The sequence below is a fragment of the Bombyx mori genome, chromosome 9 (genome assembly GCF_030269925.1).
Source record: "Bombyx mori chromosome 9, ASM3026992v2".
Taxonomy (NCBI): Eukaryota; Metazoa; Arthropoda; class Insecta; order Lepidoptera; family Bombycidae; genus Bombyx; species Bombyx mori.
Window position 1 is genome coordinate 69,510 of NC_085115.1, and position 20,594 is coordinate 90,103.

Sequence of the window (20,594 nt, forward strand, 5' to 3'; positions counted from 1 at the left end):
GATAACAGAGGAGACAGACAATATACAAAACTTACTGTGTATAAAGTGGCAAAAAAGTAAAGAAATTGACCAAATAGGCAATTAAATGTCAACTAATTTCTCGCTCTTTCCAGTTAACTCGAAGGTTTTCATTTCACTTTTGAATACAAATTACAAAGTCACATTCCTTTCTTACTTAATTGGGATCCGTCAGACGGCGATGTCATTAATTAAAAACGTTTTATTATTCGTATCAAATTATATACACAACGCTATATACACAATATTCGCAAAATAAATTATATCTAGTTTTACTAAAACATACAAGTTATTAGACTATTACAAGTTATTAGACTACAAGTTATTATTATTATTCATTGTTTTTGGTTCTGTTCGATCCATTTTTTGACTGTATAAAAGATACTTAAATTGATGAGAAACAGTTGATCGGTGACCACTAACATGGCAGTAGTAAAATAACAAAAATAATCACGTTTAAAAAATATAATTGACCAGCGGTACTACAGCGGTACTACTACCTACCAATCAACAGACTGTACGATCGAGTATTGCGTTAATTAACCTTCGCGACACGTTACGGGCTCAAAAAATATGAACTTATATCTTAGCTAAAGCTCTTAACTTAATTAATATTCTTTTCAGTTTAGTTAAGGCTATATATTTGTGAGAGTCCTTTACACAACTTAGTCGTTTAAGCGGTAAAGTGGGTATCGAGCAAATCGTTCATGAGATAAAATCCAGAGTAGCTCTGATCTAATAATAAATGACTGCGGATTTCTTAACAAAAGCCCAATCTCTGAGGCATTACATTCCGTCTGCGGGGAGCGGCGACCAACAGCGCCACGGCGCGGCGGGCTAGCTGGGGCCACCGTTCAAAAGGTCATAGCAGCAAATTAGAGGATGGATGACTTTTATAATTTTTCTCCATCCAAATTCTGAACATTATAATAAGAGTGGTCTGGAAACCTCTCTAGTTCTATGTAATCCATCTCGGTACACAGCAGTTTCTCCAGCATGGCTACTATCTCCTTGAAGTCTGGTCGAGCTGAGGGTTCAGCTTCCCAGCAGTAGTACATGATATTGTACAGCTCTCGACGACAGTGCTCCGGCTTCTCGAGGCGGTGACCGTCGCGGACCTGATCACAGATACTGAGTATTATTATAAAATAAGCTATGTACTTGTTTTATTTGTTGTTTACTGCCACTGGGAGGTACTCGTCCCCTCCCCCCGGCTCCCGTTCACACTCCATGCTAACGTCCCATCTATGACTGAGGTCGAAGTGACATTACGACCCTTGCACTAAGACACGATGACGCATCGGAACCAGGGAACTGGGAGGTAGTGGAAGTCAGCACTGAACTGTTTTCGCACCTTTCTCATCACGTCTCCAGCGGAGAGCCCAGGATAGGGCGTAGATCCAAGGGTGACAATCTCCCAGAGGAGTACTCCGAAACTCCAGATATCAGACTTGACACTAAATATATCATCGTATAGTGATTCAGGCGCCATCCATCTGAAACAAAACATTTGATAAGGTCGTGATCTTAAACAGCTGGCGCGGTGAAAGCGTGACACGGCGTACCGATACCGCCCAATACCCTAATTTAGACCTAGTCACTGGACTGTGACCGGCCTAGTTCTTTCGGCATGGAAGTTACACGTTCTAGTTGGGGACGAGTCTGCTGGACGATTACCAAATTCTTGGGTTTTGCACCATGCGCCTTCGCTTAAGGCCGAAGGATTAATTTTTGACAAAAAACTCAACAAATGTCAACGAGCAACCTATCCTATTCACCAGATACGACATCAGCCGACTTCTTTTTACTCCTAAATTCAAATTACCACTTCATGGCACCCGTTTTCATTCATTAGAAGACAAATGAGAATTTCCGGCGGGAACTGAAATTAATTCCGGAAAAAAAGTTTAATTATTTTTTTGATGATTAGGTATACTTTTTTTTTTTTTTTTTTATTGCCTTTGTAGGCAGACGGGCATACGGCCCACCTGATGGTGAGTGGTTACCGTCGCCCATGGACTTCAGCAATGCCAGGGGCAGAGCCAAGCCGCTGCCTACCGCTTAATACTCTCCATAAGCCTCGTTTGAAGAAGGACATGTCATAGCGCTCGGGAAACACCGTGGAGGGGAGCTCATTCCATAGCCGGATGGTACGTGGCAAAAAAGATCTCTGGAAACGCACTGTGGATGACCGCAGTGGCTCCAGGTAGTATGGATGAACTCTACTCCGGTGGCGGGCGGTGCGATGGTAAAAACGAGATGCTGGTATCATCTCGAACAATTCCTCAGAGCACTCCCCATGGAACATACGGTACAAAATACAGAGGGAACCGAAGTCCCTCCGCAGACCCAGAGGCTCCAAACGATCCGAGAGAATGGGATTATCGACAATCCGAACGGCCCTCCTCTGTATGGAGTCAAATGGACGAAGCTGGTATTTGGGAGCCCCGGCCCAGAGATGGGAGCAGTACTCCACGCGAGGCCGGACTTGTGCTTTATAAAGCAAAAGTCATTGTCCAGGCGTGAAGTACCGCTTCGCTCTGTTGAGGACTCCCAGTATTTTGGACGCCAGCTTGGCTTTGCCCTCCAAATGACTTCGAAACTGGACATCGCTCGAAATGCCGACTCCAAGTATCCCGATACTCGTGGAAGGTTGCAGGGATACTCCTTGGAATTGCGGCGCCATGATAAAGGGGTCCTTCTTCGCAGTGAACGCGCAAACCTGTGTCTTCAACGGGTTGAATTGAACTAAGTTCGATTCACCCCATTTGGAGACTCGCCCCAGAGAGTTCTCCACTTCAGACACAAGTTTTGAGCGTCTCTCTTGCACCACGCTCCGAGAGAGACTCTGATGACCGATATATCGCGCATCCCCCGTGCTATCATCTGCATAGCAATGCATGCCATCAATAGACAGCATGTCATTGATATACAGGATGAAAAGCGTGGGGGAGAGCACCGAACCTTGTGGAACGCCAGCGTTAATGGTCATGGTATCAGAACAGTCACCGTCTACAACGACCGTGATGCTCCGCCCATCCAAAAAGCTAGCGATCCACTTGCAGAGACCCTCGGGGATTCCGTAAGATGGTAACTTCGATAGAAGTGCCCTATGCCAGACCCTGTCGAAGGCCTTCGCGATATCAAGGCTCACAGCAAGAGGCTCGCCCTTGCTCTCCAAGGCTTCAGCCCACCTGTGAGTAAGGTATACAAGAAGATCGCCAGCTGAGCGACCGTGACGGAAACCGTACTGTCGGTCACTGATCAGCTGGCGATCTTCAAGATACTTCAGGAGTTGTGTATTTATAATTCGCTCCATCACCTTGGAAAGCAAGGAAGTTATCGCGATAGGCCTGTAGCTCGATGGGTCCAACCGGTCACCCTTCTTGGGGATAGGGTGGACGTGGGCGGTCTTCCATGAAGACGGAACCCTGTTAGTGCAATAAGAGAGGCGATACAAACGCGTTAGCGCAGGTGTCAGCTCAGGGGCGCACGTTTTCAAAACCACTGCGGGGATGCCGTCTGGCCCACTCGACTTATGGACGTCCAGGAGTCTGAGCTCCCGCCTGACTGCACACTGTGTGAAGCAGATTTCCGGCAGGGAGCTATCACACCGGGGGATGTTCGGTGGTGTGGCACCCCCGTCGTCCACAGTCGAGTTCGAGGCGAAGAGTTTGACCAGAAGGTCAGCCTTCTCTTTCGCGCTGTGGGCCAGATTGTCATCGGACTTGCGCAGTGGTGGGAGACTAGACCTGCAGAAGTTTCCTTCTGCAGCTTTGGCGAGCGACCAAAAAGCACGGCTCCCGGAGGGATAGCTCTTCAATCGCTCGCCAACTCTAGCGACGTGCTCCGACTTCGCCTTGGCAATTACCTTCTTGTAGGACCTGGAAGCGGCGTTATATTTCCGCCTTTCCCCTGAGATGTTAGGATCCCGACGTCTCCTGGCATTATCCCATGCCACGTATGCGGACCGCTTGAGGTGTGCAGCATCCCTGATGGCATTGTTATACCAGGGTCTGCTGCGACCCCCAACGGGCACTTCAGAGGAGGGAATAAACAATTCCATCCCCTGGAGCACCACGTCTTTAAGACGGTCCGCACAGACGTCAGGATCAGCAGAGGAAAAGCAGAACCGCCCCCATGGGTAGGATGCGGAAAATTCACGCAATCCATCCCAGTCTGCTGACATATACTGCCAAACTCTTCGATACCCGGTCGTCGTTCGACGATCAGGACGAGAGAGTGGTACGGCAGCACGAATAAGGCAGTGATCAGACGGTCCAAGCGGAGCGTCGACCACCACACTGTATCCGGCTGGATCTGTGGTCAGCAGAAGGTCCAACAAAGAAGGCTCGTGCCCCTCGATATCTGGGACACGGGTGGGCTGTATCACCAGCTGGGAGAAGCCGTAGGCCAAGGCGAAATCGTAGGCAGTCCGACCCGGGAGGTCAGTGGTTCTGGATCCCAACCACTCTTGGTGGTGAGCGTTAAAGTCTCCAAGAACCACCACCTCCGCAGATGGGTACTGCTCAAGCACGCGGTTAGTCCCCTCTTGCACATGCTCAAACAGAGCTGAACCTGCATCACTGCTGTGGGACCTGTACAGGCACGCGTAGATTCGGCTACGGCCCCCGTGATCTACGCGCAGCCACAAGAGGGACAGGTCCCGTTGTTCGAGGCCCCGAAGACGGCGACAACAGACATCTGCCCGGACGAATACGCACACCCCGGCTTTACGCAGGAAGTTGTGCTCCAATACGTAGCCGGGGTATTCAAGGTATGAGGTATCATCCGGAGCAGATATCTGCGTCTCCGTTAAAAAAAGCAGGGCAGGCTGCGCCGTCTCAAGGTGGTGGTGTACGGCGTCAAGGTTGCTATGTAGGCCCCTGACATTGCTGAAATCCACATTAAATGTGGAATGGGGGACCGCCTGTGAAACCCTTTTCTTTTTTTTGTCGTCTTCATGATGTTTAAGTTTTCGGAGAGTAGGATTAGGAGAGGTAGGATGTTGGAGGTGAGATCGAGGCAACACCTGAATGAAGCGCGGAACATAGTACGTGCTCGACCACGGGTTGCGTGAGAGACTGACGCAGGGCATGGAAGGGCCCCCAGTCCACTCTGCGTGCGATCGCCGGGATCCACTCCGGTCTCCGACTCCGGCACGACGACCGCACGGCAGGATTTTACACCGGTTGGCGGGACAGCTTCCCGGGGCGGAGTTTAGTAGAGACACCCGGGTTCAGGTCCCCTACTGACCGGCGGGCGGCAGCGGGTACCGTTTCACTGGGTCTCCCTATACCCCCGTCAAACAATCACGCCCCGTGAGTTCGCACGCACGTCTGCTCTGCAAGTTCCAGGCGTCACCAAGACTCAACCCCAACAAGGAAGGGGAAAGGGAAGGGATAGAACTGGCTCTCCAACCCACACGCCGGAACACAGCTAGGCTATTTGGCGGCGGACTCTAGTTGGAGGGTGGTCGCCAGCCAGTCGGACTAGGTCCTACCACCGGTTATGTTTTCGGCTCCCGTTTAGCACCACCCAGGGGTCACTTGTAGGGAATCGCGGGTTAAACCTACGGAAGCGGGAAGCACCAACCCCCAAATTCGTATATTATTCGTTGGCGTAAGTGTATTGTTTCTGCATTTTCATTTTATGTAATTGACCTTTTCCCGGTATTTTTTTGACATAACACATATATACTATAAGTATATGTGTTTCTACAACGATACCTACCGCTGTGTCATAAAAAATACACAGTCCACGTTCAGGTAGGGAGGTCCAGTCAGGTATCAGATTAAGTTTATCAAAGTTTTCCCAGAACACTATACTACATACATATATTATACAGCACACGGACACGACACGTTCGCCGCGCCATGCCAGTGGGGCACGGAGCGCGTTGTCATCTATACTAATATATAAATCTACAGTGGCTTTTACGGATGTTCCGTTATAACTACTAAACCATGCATCCGATTGACTTGAAACTTGGTATCCATGAAGAAAATACATGTACTTAATGGATAGACTAATATTTATATGAGTTTTGGACTCCCTACCTCAAACCTACCAATCAAAAATTTCCTTCGACTTCATAGAGATATAATTTGTTTTTAAATAAAAAAAACTAGTAATCTAATCGTAAGTGAGATTTCCTTAGTTGTCGACTATAACATAATTATGTACATTTATACACATACGCTTATGAACACAGTCTGTAGCGCTACGCTCTGCTATCGTATCATCTCTTACGACGTTTTTTTCCACAGGAGAAAATCGTCGGGTATGTGGGAGTTGAACCTCACCAAAAACTACTGCCGCCTACAGCCGGCACCCTACCTCAGACCGGGCGGGAACCCAGTCGGAGCTATTGAAACGGCGGGACAGGGTTTACGCAGAGCATATTACATTCATCTCGCCGTCCCCCAGACGCCAGACCGGCGGCCGCCAGCGATACGGCCGCCGGTTCCCTCGGTCAGCGATCCGAGAGCCCGCCTTGATGGCGCCGCGCTACACCTCCTACCATCAACCGGTTTCGTATTACCGGCGAGCGTGTCGAGCACGCCGCCCAACGCCTAGGTTCCTCCCCGCACAAAGCGGGTGGAGCTCTTAGGGGGGCCGGGTCACGGACGGTACCGCGATCCCGACCCCCTGCTCGGCGGCGGCGGATTTCTGCGTAGTGAGGAGAGCTTTGCCTCACACGCCTCGCCGCTTCCTACTGCGTGATGGTGCACTCGCAGAAGTCGAGCATAGCCTTCCAGGACTCGTCGCCGTCAAGCATCGACGCCACGACGCCAGTCAGCGACAAGTCGGGTCCTATCTTTGCGACCAGGACCCCTCGCTGCACCTCCCAAGTGGGGCAGACAGCGAGCGTGTGCTCCGCCGTGTCCAGGTCCTCATTTGCGACGTGGAAAGTTTCTCAACAGACCTTCAATGCCTGTGATTGGAAAAGACGTAACGAAAGCGTGTCGTTCAAAAATATCATCATAATATAATAGGTAGTATAGGTCTAAAAAATCGAAACTTTTCATTTCAATATTAAAAAAGGAAATAGTTACTTTCCTTACGTTTCATTATCTTATCTGTAGTGAAGATGGCGAGACCGTACCTGATGGGCAGCCGCCCGTCGCTCTTCCGCTCGTAGACGTGGCTGCCGCCGACATCTCGCGCAAACCCAAAGTCCGCAACTTTGCAGGTTCGTTCTTCTGTTATCAGCACGTTCCTAGCCGCGAGATCTCTGTGAATTATCTGGAATTCAACAAATGAGTTACGACCTGTGCCATATCATTTTATAGTTGAAGTATTAAAGTACAATACGACTGTGACTAGTCTTCATGCGATGCGCGCTGTAACCTCCTCATGAGACAGACGCATGTGTCATTAGAGAATAGTAACGTTAGGGAGAGGAGCATACGGCTCTCGTTGTGGTAAGTAGTTCCTGTCACTCATGTCACTCATGAGCAATGTCAGAGTATAGTCGAGCCGCTGTGTCCCGCTACCGACACCGGGTAGTGAAACGATGGCGCGCAGTGAAATTTCAACGTTCCGTATTTTCGTCTGAGATAAATGAGTTTACGACCACCACATCGTTTGAGTGATTCTGTCGCACGCGCCAATGTGCATCCCACGCAATCACCGTGAGAGCAATATAATAGAATGTATAATATATAGCGGTGATGGCGTCATGTCGCCCGAGATAACGGTAAACAGATCCTCGCGTTCAAATCTTACATCTGACACCTGATTGCTTTGATCGCTGTCAGATAATCTACGAATTAGACGGAACAGTTGAAAACAAGTCCAAATTTATTTAAATTAATTTCATTATAAGACAAAACGATTTTATCATTTCGTATTTCACAATCTGAATCTTTCAGTCACTTGTGAATTATATTTAATTACCTTTACTTTACTAAGTTAAAGTTCTGACAAATTTCTGTAACGTCAAATTTTGAAAGATGATATTTGGTTCAGAAACGCCATAACATTCTAGACCTGTCTAGACCTGAGTGCATTTGACATAATGAATTGCTATTTGTGGTATTACCGATATTACCGGAATGTGTTAAATTTATTCCGTGTCAATCAAAACCCTTTTAGAAGTTTTGAGACAATACCGTACAGTACAGTACAGTACAGTACAGTACACCAAATACACAACTTGAACAAATCCATGTCTCAAATGAATTTACGTTTTCGATTAAAAGTGTGAAAATATTAATAAGAAACACTTTGTCAATTGTAATTACGTTCTAAGACAGTTTGAGCTCTTTACGCAGTATGTTATATCTGACTTCAGATTTTGTTCTCGTAAGATGTATTTTATTGAGAAATCTTCAAATTTATTGGCGGTTAAATTAAACTTGTCAATTTCGTAGGCCGACGGCTGAAACGCATACGTTCACTTTGTAAAATGAGGCTGGAGTCTTGGTATCAGCTGTGTGTCATGCGATATTGCATTTGCATTGCATGCATTATTGCTTTACTTCAAAAATAGAAATGGCGGTGCTAATATTTGAGTGAAACTCCAAAACGCACCCTTTTTGTTTACTAAGTTTACATCTTTTTGAATTTCATTTACTACGTGAGGTCCACGTAGGACTTCAGAAAGTACCCGTAAAATATTTCTTCAATAAAAGATTTTTTATTCGCGAGCTGATCACAAGAGCGAATCACGTTGGAGCAGCATTACAACATCGGGGGTCACGCCAAACTGGCGAGGACATTAACTGTTCTAATCCCAGAAGAAGCTGAGCACGCAGTACGCCATGTCGCTGACCTTATCCACTCTTGGAAGTGTGCCGAGGCTCATTCTGTTAACTAATCTGTGAATAATGTTTGAAACTAACCCCCTTCGAGCTAAGAAAGTCCATTCCCCTGGCGACTTGGAAGGCGAAGTGAGTGAGATCACGCGAGGTAAGGAACTGGCTGCCTCCGTGAGTGTTCCCGTAGTGGCGCTCGGCGCGGGAGTCTCGCAGGAACTGCTGCAGCTTGCCGAGACTCACAAACTCCATGATCACCAGGGTTGGCTCCTGGAAGTAGCTCATTGATGACTATAAATGGTGGTCGATTTATTAGGGAACATCGTGTGGATTGTAGGTACGGTTTTTTTGCAAAATATTCAATGAATATTGTAACCGGACTGTTAATAAGATATTAAATCATAAAAACGTCTAAATTTTTTATATATTAAGTTTTAACCTATATACAGCTTAGAGTGACTAAGAGAAGTTTAAGGAATTTTTGGCTTCGTAGCTCCAGTAAGGTGCTGCTGGTGCTTCTCCAGACTCCTTATTTATTACATTCTCCATTTGTATGTATTATCTATTGTAAGTGCTATGGATATTTTATTGATATCTTACACTTGTAGTTTAATTTTTTTTATACATATTTGATGTAATCAGAAATATTCCACAGGATGAAAAGTGGTACCCGATGGACTCTGATAACATCAGAAGACATCCGTGCTGCTGTCCATATCTTCATAGTGAGTAGCACCGTAAATGCTAGTTTATTCTAAAGTATATTTCCTAGAGAAATTAATAGGACGTTATTTGTTTTGACCACCACTGACAGTCCACCGTGCCGTCCGCGCAGCCGGGGATAGGCAGGGCTGACGCAGGATAGTCCAGGAGAGAGTTATTAAGGGTGACCACAACCCTTACCATTGAGGATTATCGACACAAGGAAAAGGACCACTGTCAGATAATGATCTACGTGGCTAAAGCATTGAAACTTGCTCGGAGTCACCAGAGCTCACTCACATGGGTGACGCAAGTCGAATGGAACCCCGCTGATAACTAACCTTTTCAGTACAGCATCCGATGAGGCGGACGACATTGGGATGTGGTCCAAGGTTCTTCATCACGATCAACTCTTGCAGCAAATCAGTCTTTTCCTTTTCTGAGGCATTCTCTTTCAGGGTCTTCACAGCTACTATCTGCTCCCCTTTCTTTCCTAAACAAACAAACGAAATGAAAATATTTATACAATCTAACACATCTTGTAAATATTTTTGGATTTTAATGTTTGGTAGTTAGTACTTACTACATATGACTTAAAGTGTAATTAAAATAATGTAGATGTAGATGTAAAATCTGCAATCCAGCAAATTAAATTTAAAGCAGAATTAATGTGTGATTGACAAAACGGCGAACATTTATAATGATCTTGTCGTGATGCACACGTACGCACGCCGCGCGCCGCCTCCTTTGTGTTTCAAGAAAGACGAAAAATGAACAGAAGAAAAAAGGAATACATGTGTGCGTAGTGTAGACGCAGCCAACGACTCCGCGCGATACAAATTAAGCACGAGTGTTTCGTTTACAGACTATAAATTCAATTAGCTAACACATTTCAATTGAATTGTCTCGAACAAAGGATGACGGGCTCTCCACGTGTACCTATACACACACAACTAGGTGGATATAATAGCCAAACGTGTTTTATAAATTCAAAGCAATTTAATTACGTTCAGTAGCTCGTATGACGTTGTTGTTTAAAGGGCTCCCATTGTAATCTTCAATACTAATTTATGATGACCGGAATATTCATTACCGAATCATGCGAAATGGCTAAAGGGATTTGCATGAACATACGGGGTATAGCTGTCGCGATTCTGTTCGAAATTGTGCTCTACCAGCAACAGCGCTGAGCGATTCTTTGGTCAGTTAAACGTAGCATATATTAGAGTTATGATGTACCTATATGTATGCACATACCGATATTCGAAATAAACAAAGCCCTGAACCACTTACAGTCTCTTCTTAGCAGTGAATTGTATTCCTAATTAAAAGTCTTGAGAGTTTAAAGGTGCCCGTAAGTATTCCCAGAGTACAGGATTACCAAGTTCAGGGATCAGATAGTTTATGAATGTATTGTAATACTTTTTGGACAATAAACTATTACCTATTCGCGATGACATTGTCGGTAGTCTAAATCTGACAAAAACGAATTTTGTTCGCGTGGCTTACGTGCGTAGCTTGTGGCTCGACGCTGTGTGATTGCTACTGAGTAGCTTAGACCCAAAGAAAGTTAATTTCCACCGCATTTTACGATCACATCCTCGGGACGTGAGGGTGAAATCTATAAAACCAATGATTACGCACGCTACATAAAACATTTCGACGTCCTGTACTTGGTCACTCCGAAGGAAAATTGTTTTTCATTTTTGAGAAAAATAACCATTTTAGTCAAGATCTAAAGTTCACTAGGCATTGGTAGCAGACGTGGTCTCACACCCCACCTGCGCGATAATCAATAGATTTGAGGGAATACTCCGTTGGGCAGTGTAGACCAGGGTTGCCCCTTCTACCTTTCCCAGGCTTCATTCGGTCTGCAGGGCTTTTTTGGGTCGTTTAGTGGATCCCTAGTGGAGTCTTATAAATCCTGTGCGCCTCCATGGCGCGAGTTCGTAGTTCGTACTAGATACGGGCTGCGGCATTTTGGTACTAAACTTTAATGAAATTTAGATAAATATTTATTCCGTGCTCTTTATAAAAAGTAACCAGAAAGAAAAAACGTAGAGTTCATAGTTGATTCTAGTACTGTGTCGTCTCGTCGTCAGTTGGTGGTGGTGGCGAGCCCGACTTGCTACGGAACCGTACCCGCCGTCCGGGTTCGAATCTCGGTCCGAGGTACTCACTTTTCCCTGATGATACTTTAATATGTAGTCAGTGTTTGGGGCTTGGATTTATTTATCGTTATTGTTAGTTATGATTATGTACGCTAGTATTCGTAACGCTGGAGAAAATCCAAACATTATTATAACTCTGCCCTATGTGTAGCGTTTATTCAAGAAATCTCTATTTTAAATTAACAGCGATAAAAGAAACGATATTCCTACTCCTTCTACTACTACTACTACTGTCTAGAAAAACATAAACATTTTTACAAGTAGCAACCACCCTTCTGTCTATTTCTGCAATGAAGCGGTCAGACATTTTGAAGTCGTCGTGGCCTAAAGAGTAAGACGCCCGATGCACTCGTATCGACCGGGACGAGAATACTGGAGTTCCAAATCCAGCAGGCGGGTAAATATTATCCTATCGAAATACGTAATTAATTCGGACTCAGTCATGACTTCCACGATTGCCGATTAAAATCATGTTGTAAAAATCAAACCCGTACAAATCATTTGCGTAATTACTATGCAATTAAGACATAGACCTCAATACCTAATACTTAATAAATCATTATCTAAATACCTATAAAAAGAAAAGACCAAAGAATTCAGAAATTGTTTAACGGGAATTGTGTTATGGATATTGTTAATTTCAATCCGTTTCAGCTTCTTTCCGTAATTTGAAAAAAAAAAAAGAAAAACACGTTCCAGCTTCACTAACTGCTGCGTTTGTTAAGTGGAAAAATGAAACAAAGTCGCTGGATGTAACTTCTCAGGTTCTTCTAAAAAGCTCACCCAGCTAGAACTCAGTAAATTCCAACTCTCTACTGGACCATTATTTCATTTTATCTCACCTTGTTTTATTCTATTCCCTTTTTTTATTGCCCTTGTAAGCAGACGAGCATACGAGCCACCTGATGGTAAGTGGTTACCGTCGTCCATGGACGTCAGCAGTGCCAGGGGCAGAGCCAAGTCGCTGCCTACCGCTTAATACTCTCCACAAGCCTCGTTTAAAGAAGGACATGTCATAGCGCTCGGGAAACACCGTGGAGGAGAGCTCATTCCAAAGCCGGATGGTACGTGGCAAAAAATTAAAGACGTCTGGAAATGTACTGTGGATAAACGCTGTGGTCCTAGGTAGAATGGATGAACTCTAGGATGATGAATTTATTACGAATTAAAAAAACATGGTGCGTGTGCAACTTGCTTAAGGAACGCCCTTAAAAAGTTGCACTTTAAAAAAAGTTATTAGAGAATGAGAATAATAATATAAGAATAAAATTTTAAGCCCGCAGTTTGTAGGCACTGAGCACCTCCAACGGAAATTCAAATACACGGAGTGGCCACAAATACTGTTATGATAATGTGTTTACTGAGCGCCGTAACATGTCCTTCTGCTAAGGCTAAGGCTTGAAAGGAGTTCTGACAAGTGGACAGCGGCGTGGTAGCGAGCATTGCTGATGTCCACGGACGACGCTAAGCTCTCGCCATCAGGAGGGCCGCACGCTCGTCTGCCTACAATCATTATTATGAAGGAAGTTTTATTTTTATTGTAACCAATGACTAACCCACCAACCAATATACTGTAATATTTCTCTTGAATTCGGAAATTGGCGTTCTCCTTTAATATTTGATAATAAAACCGTTGTGTTGTCTAATTTTCGCGCTAATTGCTTTTAAATATTCTTGTAATATACAAATGAAGCGGACGGATATAAAACCGATTTCCCTTGTTAGTGGTTAGTACAAAGGAGCCGCAGGACACGGTCTCCGTTAGCCGGTATTCATCGAATATTGTTTAACGGGCTAGTGACAGCTATCATCCAGAGTCCTCTGCTGGTAACCGAAAAAGATATAGGCGTCCGCGTAGTATTCGTTCTAAAGGCGTTCAAATTCATCAATATAATTATTTATTACTGGTGGTAGGGCATCTGGTGAGTCCGCAAGGGTGATACCACCACCTCTCTGACGTAAATCGGTTATGTGTTTATGTTTGAATGGTAAAGCAACTGTGGTACTATAAAAATTGAGAGTCAGAACTTAAGGGGGACCCCCAGTGCGGTGCACACAAGCGAGTCTGTTAAGGAAGGGTTCTGACGTCTCTGGAGCTGAAGACGGACGTCGTCGAATCCCGGTCTCATTCCTCTGGATCATGATTTAAATCATGCTATAAATATATAAACTAACGTGCACTTAAATAATCAATATGTAATTTATTATCAAAAAACGATGTTTACTTTGCAACAGCACTTTAGCAACACTGTAAATCCAAGTAATACTTACAAGTACTCTTTGAAGATTAGCAAGAGCCAATCGATGGCTCATAAATAAATATTTGTTGCCTTAAATATTTTGGTTTAATAAAAAGCAATTAACAGTTTCAAAGTTCGCCAACAAGTGCTTAGTACTCACTACTCACACAATGATTAAATTTCAGTGAATTCGCTTTGTGAATATTTCATGTGACGGGAACAAAGCAATTGCGTTTCATTACACATTTATTTCTGTAATTTGTTTTAATTGTTGAGATAATAACTTTATGCCGTTTTGGAAGTACTGCAATATAATTATTTAATATAATAGAATACTAGATGGTTCATAGGACACCACTTTTAATGGTGTAGATAGGCAGCATGGAAATGTGTTTCATTTAATTTCCTTCGGTGGGTAGTGGTTACCAGAGACAATAGATAACAAACTTGTCAATGTACAAACACATTGATAAGTGACTGACCTGACTGAAGTTTAACCCAGGGTGCGTGTACATTTAATTTTGCAGTCAGTATCCTAGTTTACAAATATTTAGAATTCAAGGCCTTGGAGTAGTTCTTCTTGTCTCATTTAGCTCATTTGACACTAAATTATAATGACCATGGCTTTGGCCGGCTTTTGAGCGTGAATTTTTTAATTTGAGAACTTTATTTCTACCTGTAGCGATCCAGATTAAAATATTTTTTATTCAAATAAGCCTTTACAGGCACTATCAAATCGTCATGGCATTACCACCGCAATTTTATCGCTGTGAAGAATGAGCAAGAAATTCAGCGCTTGCTTTTTCCAATGTAGGCACGAACTGTATATACATACATGTATTATAGTACATCGCAACACACAAAATTTACTACATTTATTGAATGAGTATATAAGATAACCAATGACTAAAACGATTGAGAATGAAATGAGAGATGACGATAATGAAAAAAGCAGTTCTACATTAGTGAGCGCAGCCCAAAGACCCGTTACCCGTATCTGTATTAGCCACTAGGCCTAGTATGTAGGTACTCTTCAGAGCAGTCTATATAACTTGGTGTTCGTTCATCACGGTTAAAGGATCCATCTCTCAAGCGCAAACCATCTTCCAGGTCAGTCGGGGTTAGATAGAAAGTATTTTGAAGCATTTCTTTAAACGTGAAAGAGGCGACAAGCTGTTAAGTATTTTTATCTATACTAATATATAAATCTGCAGTGGTTTTTACGGAGGTTCCGTTATAACTACCGAACCATGCATCCGATTGACTTGAAACTTGGTATCAATGTAGAAAATACATATACTTAATGGATAGGCTAATATTGATATGACTGTTGGACTTCCTACACCAGTTGTGGGGGCGTTAATGATGAGAATCATTGTGGGGGTGAGAAATAATAATGTTCATTTTAAATGGCCAGCGAAGCGGACGCGTACTGCTAGTTTATGTATAAGTTTGATACCATCAATATCCACTGCCTGCGCCCTCCAGACCTGCCCGAAAGCGCCTTCGCCGACTATGTTGAAGATCCGCAGCCGGTGCCGTGGAAACTCCCACTCGTCATAGTCGTCCTTTGTGATGGTCGTCTCTTCGGACATCTGAGAACAATTGCTTAGTTATTGACGTGTATCAGAAGACGACTGACCATCTGATGTGTAGCGGTCAGTGTAGCGCAGCCCATTGTGCAAACCGCTGCCCGCCTTTAGATCGGGCTGAGGTACTGTTCTCCTGCTCACTCCTTCGTAGTGCAACTGAGACGGCGACTGACGATAGAAATGTTGCAACTGACGTATGTTCGAGAGGACGTCAACAAGCCGTGATCACACCACCTGTCACGGTACACTGTTCAATGACATACGAGTCAACTGCTCAATACATTCATTTTAAGTCAATTCTATCATTTATTACAACGCTGTAGTATTAAAATATCAATGAACGAAGTATCAAGTTAATGAAATTAGCAGTGTTGCTGCTGCAGTCTGCTCGTATTGCCTAATCCTACGCTTTATTTAAAAAAAAAATAAGGTTCGGGTGCGGACACATTCTGGGGCCCGCGGTCTGCTCCCGTCATATACAGACCGTCAAGTACCACATACCCCGCGTACCCTCTAGGCGTGGACACCCCGTATGAGGTTCGGTCCCCTGCACGAAGAAAGAAGAAGGATGTGGGTGCGGGTGCGGGTGCGGGTGATGGGGTAGATGGGGTAATGATGGTGTTATTGTGCTGTAGCTTTTGTAGCGTAATACTTGATATCGCCAAAATAGGCAGGTCCAGAAGAGGCAAGTCGTTGTGGCCTAAAGGATAAGACGTCCGGTGCATTCGTATGTAGCGATGCACCGGTGTTCGAATCCCGCAGGCGGGTACCAATTTTTCTAATGAATTACGTACTCAACAAATGTTCACGATTGACTTGCACGGTGAAGGAATAACATCGTGTAATAAAAATCAAACCCGCAAAATTATAATTTGCGTAATCACTGGTGGTAGGACCTCTTGGGAGTCCGCACGGGTAGGTACCACCGCCCTGCCTATTTCCGCCGTGAAGCAGTAATGCGTTTCGGTTCGAAGGGTGGGGTAGTCGTTGTAACTATACTGAGATCTTAGAACTTATATCTCGAGATGGGTGGCGTACTTACGTTGTAGATGTCTATGGGCTCCAGTAACCACTTAACACCAGGTGGGCTGTGAGCTCGTTCATCCATTTAAGCAATAAAAAATAAAAAAAAAGAGGCAAGCTATAAGACGTCGGGATGTCTTAGAACATTCAGTTATAGTATGGATAAGGACTGCTACTGTCAAAATTCTTTTTTTTTTATTGCTTAGATGGGTGGACGAGCTCACAGCCCACCTGGTGTTAAGTGGTTACTGGAGCCCATAGACATCTACAACGTAAGTGCGCCACCCACCTTGGTATATAAGTTCTAAGGTCTCAATATAGTTACAACGGCTGCCCCACCCTTCAAACCGAAACGCATTACTGCTTCACGGCAGAAATAGGCAGACTCACAAGAGGTCCTACCACCAGTAAGTAATTCAAAGCAAAGTTGTGATAACACTGGGCTTAGGCGCTCTAGTGTTCATATAACTAGATTATACCTATATATACATAATATGTATTTTGGTAGTTGAATAGTGCACCGAAATAGTGTAAGATGTTTAATTCCATTAAAGCTACTGCCAAATACACCAGTCAATACACTCGGAGTAATGACGTGAATACACGTGCTCCTATCGGCTCGAGGCTTAGATTAATGTTCGGCTTGCTGGAGCGCGGCGGAAACAAACCATTAATATCTCCAGCTGTATTCTTGTTTCACAGGATATTAAATACATACCTACGTACGTATAGGTTGTTGATGTTTACTTATAGTTCAATAGGCAATCAAGCACACTAGAACCTAGTAAAGTCGTCCATGGTCATCGGCACTGCTCTGAGCACAGTTGCTCGCTGCCTATCAAGACTATTGACCGGCTCAGTGACTTGTTAACGTTATTAGTCAGACTTATCGTCCGGATGGGACGCGGGCTTGTATGGGACGTACGGGACGGTCGCTGTACTCTCTGTTTCCGGCGATATTTAATGAATTTCGAAATGATTTGGATTAAGGATGAACACTCTCCATATAGAACTGTATGGCACTGTTGTGTGATTGATAGATGATGTAATGTATCGCCAACGGACCTGCAAGTGGTTGGCGTCCCAGCATTCGTATCTATTAGAGTTGGCGCGCGGACGTTCCCATGCATTAAAAGGCGTATCTTGGAGAACGATACCACCCGAGTCTTTGCTCTGTGGACAACAATTTTTATTTCATTATGGTTGATGTACGTTACGTATCGACCTCGTAATCGTAATCGCAATCGATAATTAAATCTTTATTGTCATCTTTAATTGCCATAAATGGGTATAAGATCTCACGGCCCACGTCCTAGTGAGGAGAGAGCCCATAGGGAGAGGCTATAAACGTCAAACAAAATTACTACAGTGATTTAGAACTTTTGTATCTTTTAATCAAGATGTCGAACCCGAGGGTGCCATTGTCGTCAGTTTTTGTGAAGTCGTACTACTCGTAAGAGTATTTGTCTCCTGAATATGTACATACACCCATGTCTGACGTCTGTTTAATGCATCATTAAGGACAAGGGTGACTTGATTCAAGCACATTCGTTATTCAGTATAAGCTGAGCATATGGAAGTAGGATAGTAAATTTTCAATTCAATGTAGGTATGTAGGATTTATTGTCAATTTAAAACTAGCTAATAATTATTTGTATTTATCAAGCATTTGATAGCTCGATCTATATCTGTGTGTGTAATGTAACTGAATATTTCAACGTAATTATAACAACAAAGTTTACTTTGCCGGTACATCGTTAAGTTATCTGCTTTAAAATATTTACAGGAAGGCTCTTTTGAATTTCTTGTAAGATGATTTAGACCCGATTTACATACATATTTACAGAACTGTAATTAATGATCTCCTAAAATGGTACTTGTTTGTAAATTAGATTGTTGTTGTTGTTATGTGGTTTTTTGAATTTCACTAACGTTCTCTGTCTGCTCGTGTGTTGTTAATGGTAGAAACTTGTTTAGTTTTGTTTGTACTTATGTTTGATAATATATTCGTTCGTATTGTATGGATCCACGTACTGTTTTGTTCATATTTGACCCTATCTACAGACGCACATTTTTTTGTCTCCTTCTGTTCAGTCTCTTATTTAAAAATTCACTCATCTAAACGAATATTTATTTACTTTTACTAGTAGTGGCGTGTTTAGTGAGACCATCTGTCCAGGGTTCAACCAGGCTCCCTATTCCTATTACGTAGCGTGCGTTCGGCTGTAAAGGAGCGACGTGACAACGACTGACGTGACGTGTTGTTACTGTACAATTTTAGCTTCAATCTCCGGCCTGAAACTGAGCGGCGGTGACGTTCTGGTGGCTATAAGCCGACAATAGTGACATCAGGTGAGCCAAGAGCTGAAACGTCCGACTAAGTACATAGAAAAAATATCACACATACCATGTCATCTTTGTCCTTCTTTTCAGAGTTCCTAGCGCTATTCTTCTTCCAGATGAACAGGATCACCCCCGCTACTACAACCAGGAAGCATCCGACAGACGCTAAAGGGATGATCGTCAAAGACTTCTCAGTATCACTAGCTGGCTTGGTATCTCCAGAAGTTCCATTGGCTTGTTCCACTGAAATTCTATTGTCTGTAACTGGGTTTTGTTCTTCGTTGACTGGCAGAAGCGTGGTGGCTTCAGGAAAGCGTAGGTCTTCGTAAGACTCTGTGGTTGTTGTTCTCAATTTGGTAGTTCTTATGGTGGTGAAAGGTATCTTTGGTTGTAAAGGCACGTTGGCGTAAGGTGGAAACGGAAGTGAGGATATTGGTGGTTGAGGTATTTTGGGTCGGACTCCTGAGTTGTCGGTGATTATTGCGAACACTCCTGTGCGCTGTGGTATGGAGCCGTCCATTGCCGTCACCCATAGAGAGTACGAGCGGTTCTCCTGAAATGATACCGAAGTTTGGTTTACACATTACAATTCCAGATGGACATCGCACTACGTATAATTCCCACCTCTGCGCCTCTCTTGTGTTACTAAATATTATCACGCTGTTTTCAATACATTAAATACAACCTGCAAACTGCACTCATGCTCATAGAGATGCGTATTTATGACTTGAATTTAAAAACATTTGTGGTACAGTCAGTTTTGAATTGATATCTCTTAATTGATGCTGGGACCACTGGGGGATGAGCATATTTCGCGTAGGTTAAAATATTTTATATATTTATTGCTTTGTTTAGATGGTCGGATGAGCCCACGGCCCACGGATGGTCTTAAGTGCTAACCGGAGCCGATAGACATTTACAACGTAAATGCCGCTATCTACCTTGAGACATGAGTTCTTACTTAACTTCACGGCAGATAAGCAGGATGGTGGTATCTACCCGTGCGGACTCACAAGACGTTCTACCACCAGTAATTACGCAAATTATAATTTGCGGGTTTGATTTTTATTACATGAAGTTATGCCTTCACCGTGGAAGTCAAATCTCAACAATTGTTAAGTAGGTATTGCATCAGAAAAATTGGTACTCGCCTGCGGGATTTGAACACCGGTGCATCGCTACATACGAATGCACCGGACGTATTTTCTTTTAAGGCACGAGGACTTCACATGCACTTCGATCATTCATAGTATAATACACACAAAGAGAGCTTCTGTTTTTATTCTACAATAAGCCAAAGCTTCCCCAGTCATACACCCTCGTTACGATTTCTACATCATCATCTACTTAGTCAGGATGGCTTACATAGTCAAATGCTCCGATTTCAAAAGTACAATCCTCTACATGTCTCACCTTATCAATCAAAGTGTCATTAACAGTAACGACTCCTGTCTGAGGGTTGATCTCGAACGGGACAGATGCGCCGTCAGCTTCCAGGCCGTACGTGACAGCCTCTGTGCCGGTCTTGTCGCTGTACACCCGGGTGATGGGCGTACCCTTCAAAGTGTTGGAGGGCACGAACCAGTTCCTCTCCACGTGCATAATCGCAGGCAGGTGGAAGCCTGGAGGCTGCTGTGACGATGCTGGAATAAAACAAAAATGTTGTAGGTACTCACTTTACAACTTTTAGTTTATTATTTGCAATCATTCAAGTAACGATGAAATATATAAATAGAAATATAA

At 43.9% G+C, this 20,594-nt stretch overlaps 1 protein-coding gene across 4 annotated transcripts in view; it reads right to left on the reverse strand.

Moving 5' to 3' along the window:
• Positions 1-218: 218 nt before the first annotated feature.
• Positions 219-20,594, reverse strand: part of LOC101745512 (tyrosine kinase receptor Cad96Ca) — a 67,851-nt gene continuing 47,475 nt past the window's right edge. For 2 of the 4 annotated variants that reach the window (XM_038012772.2, XM_038012771.2), the window contains exons 3-11: positions 20,265-20,494; positions 18,916-19,404; positions 17,574-17,681; positions 15,353-15,488; positions 9,824-9,975; positions 8,868-9,050; positions 7,127-7,266; positions 1,373-1,514; positions 219-1,136 (exon numbers count right to left, since the gene is read on the reverse strand). In XM_038012772.2, coding sequence (XP_037868700.1) covers positions 912-1,136; positions 1,373-1,514; positions 7,127-7,266; positions 8,868-9,050; positions 9,824-9,975; positions 15,353-15,488; positions 17,574-17,681; positions 18,916-19,404; positions 20,265-20,494 — 1,805 coding nt within the window. In that variant the 3' untranslated portion in view covers positions 219-911. The remainder of the gene's footprint in view (positions 1,137-1,372; positions 1,515-7,126; positions 7,267-8,867; positions 9,051-9,823; positions 9,976-15,352; positions 15,489-17,573; positions 17,682-18,915; positions 19,405-20,264; positions 20,495-20,594) is intronic. The other 2 variants (XM_062669990.1, XM_038012773.2) reach the window with 1 other exon arrangement.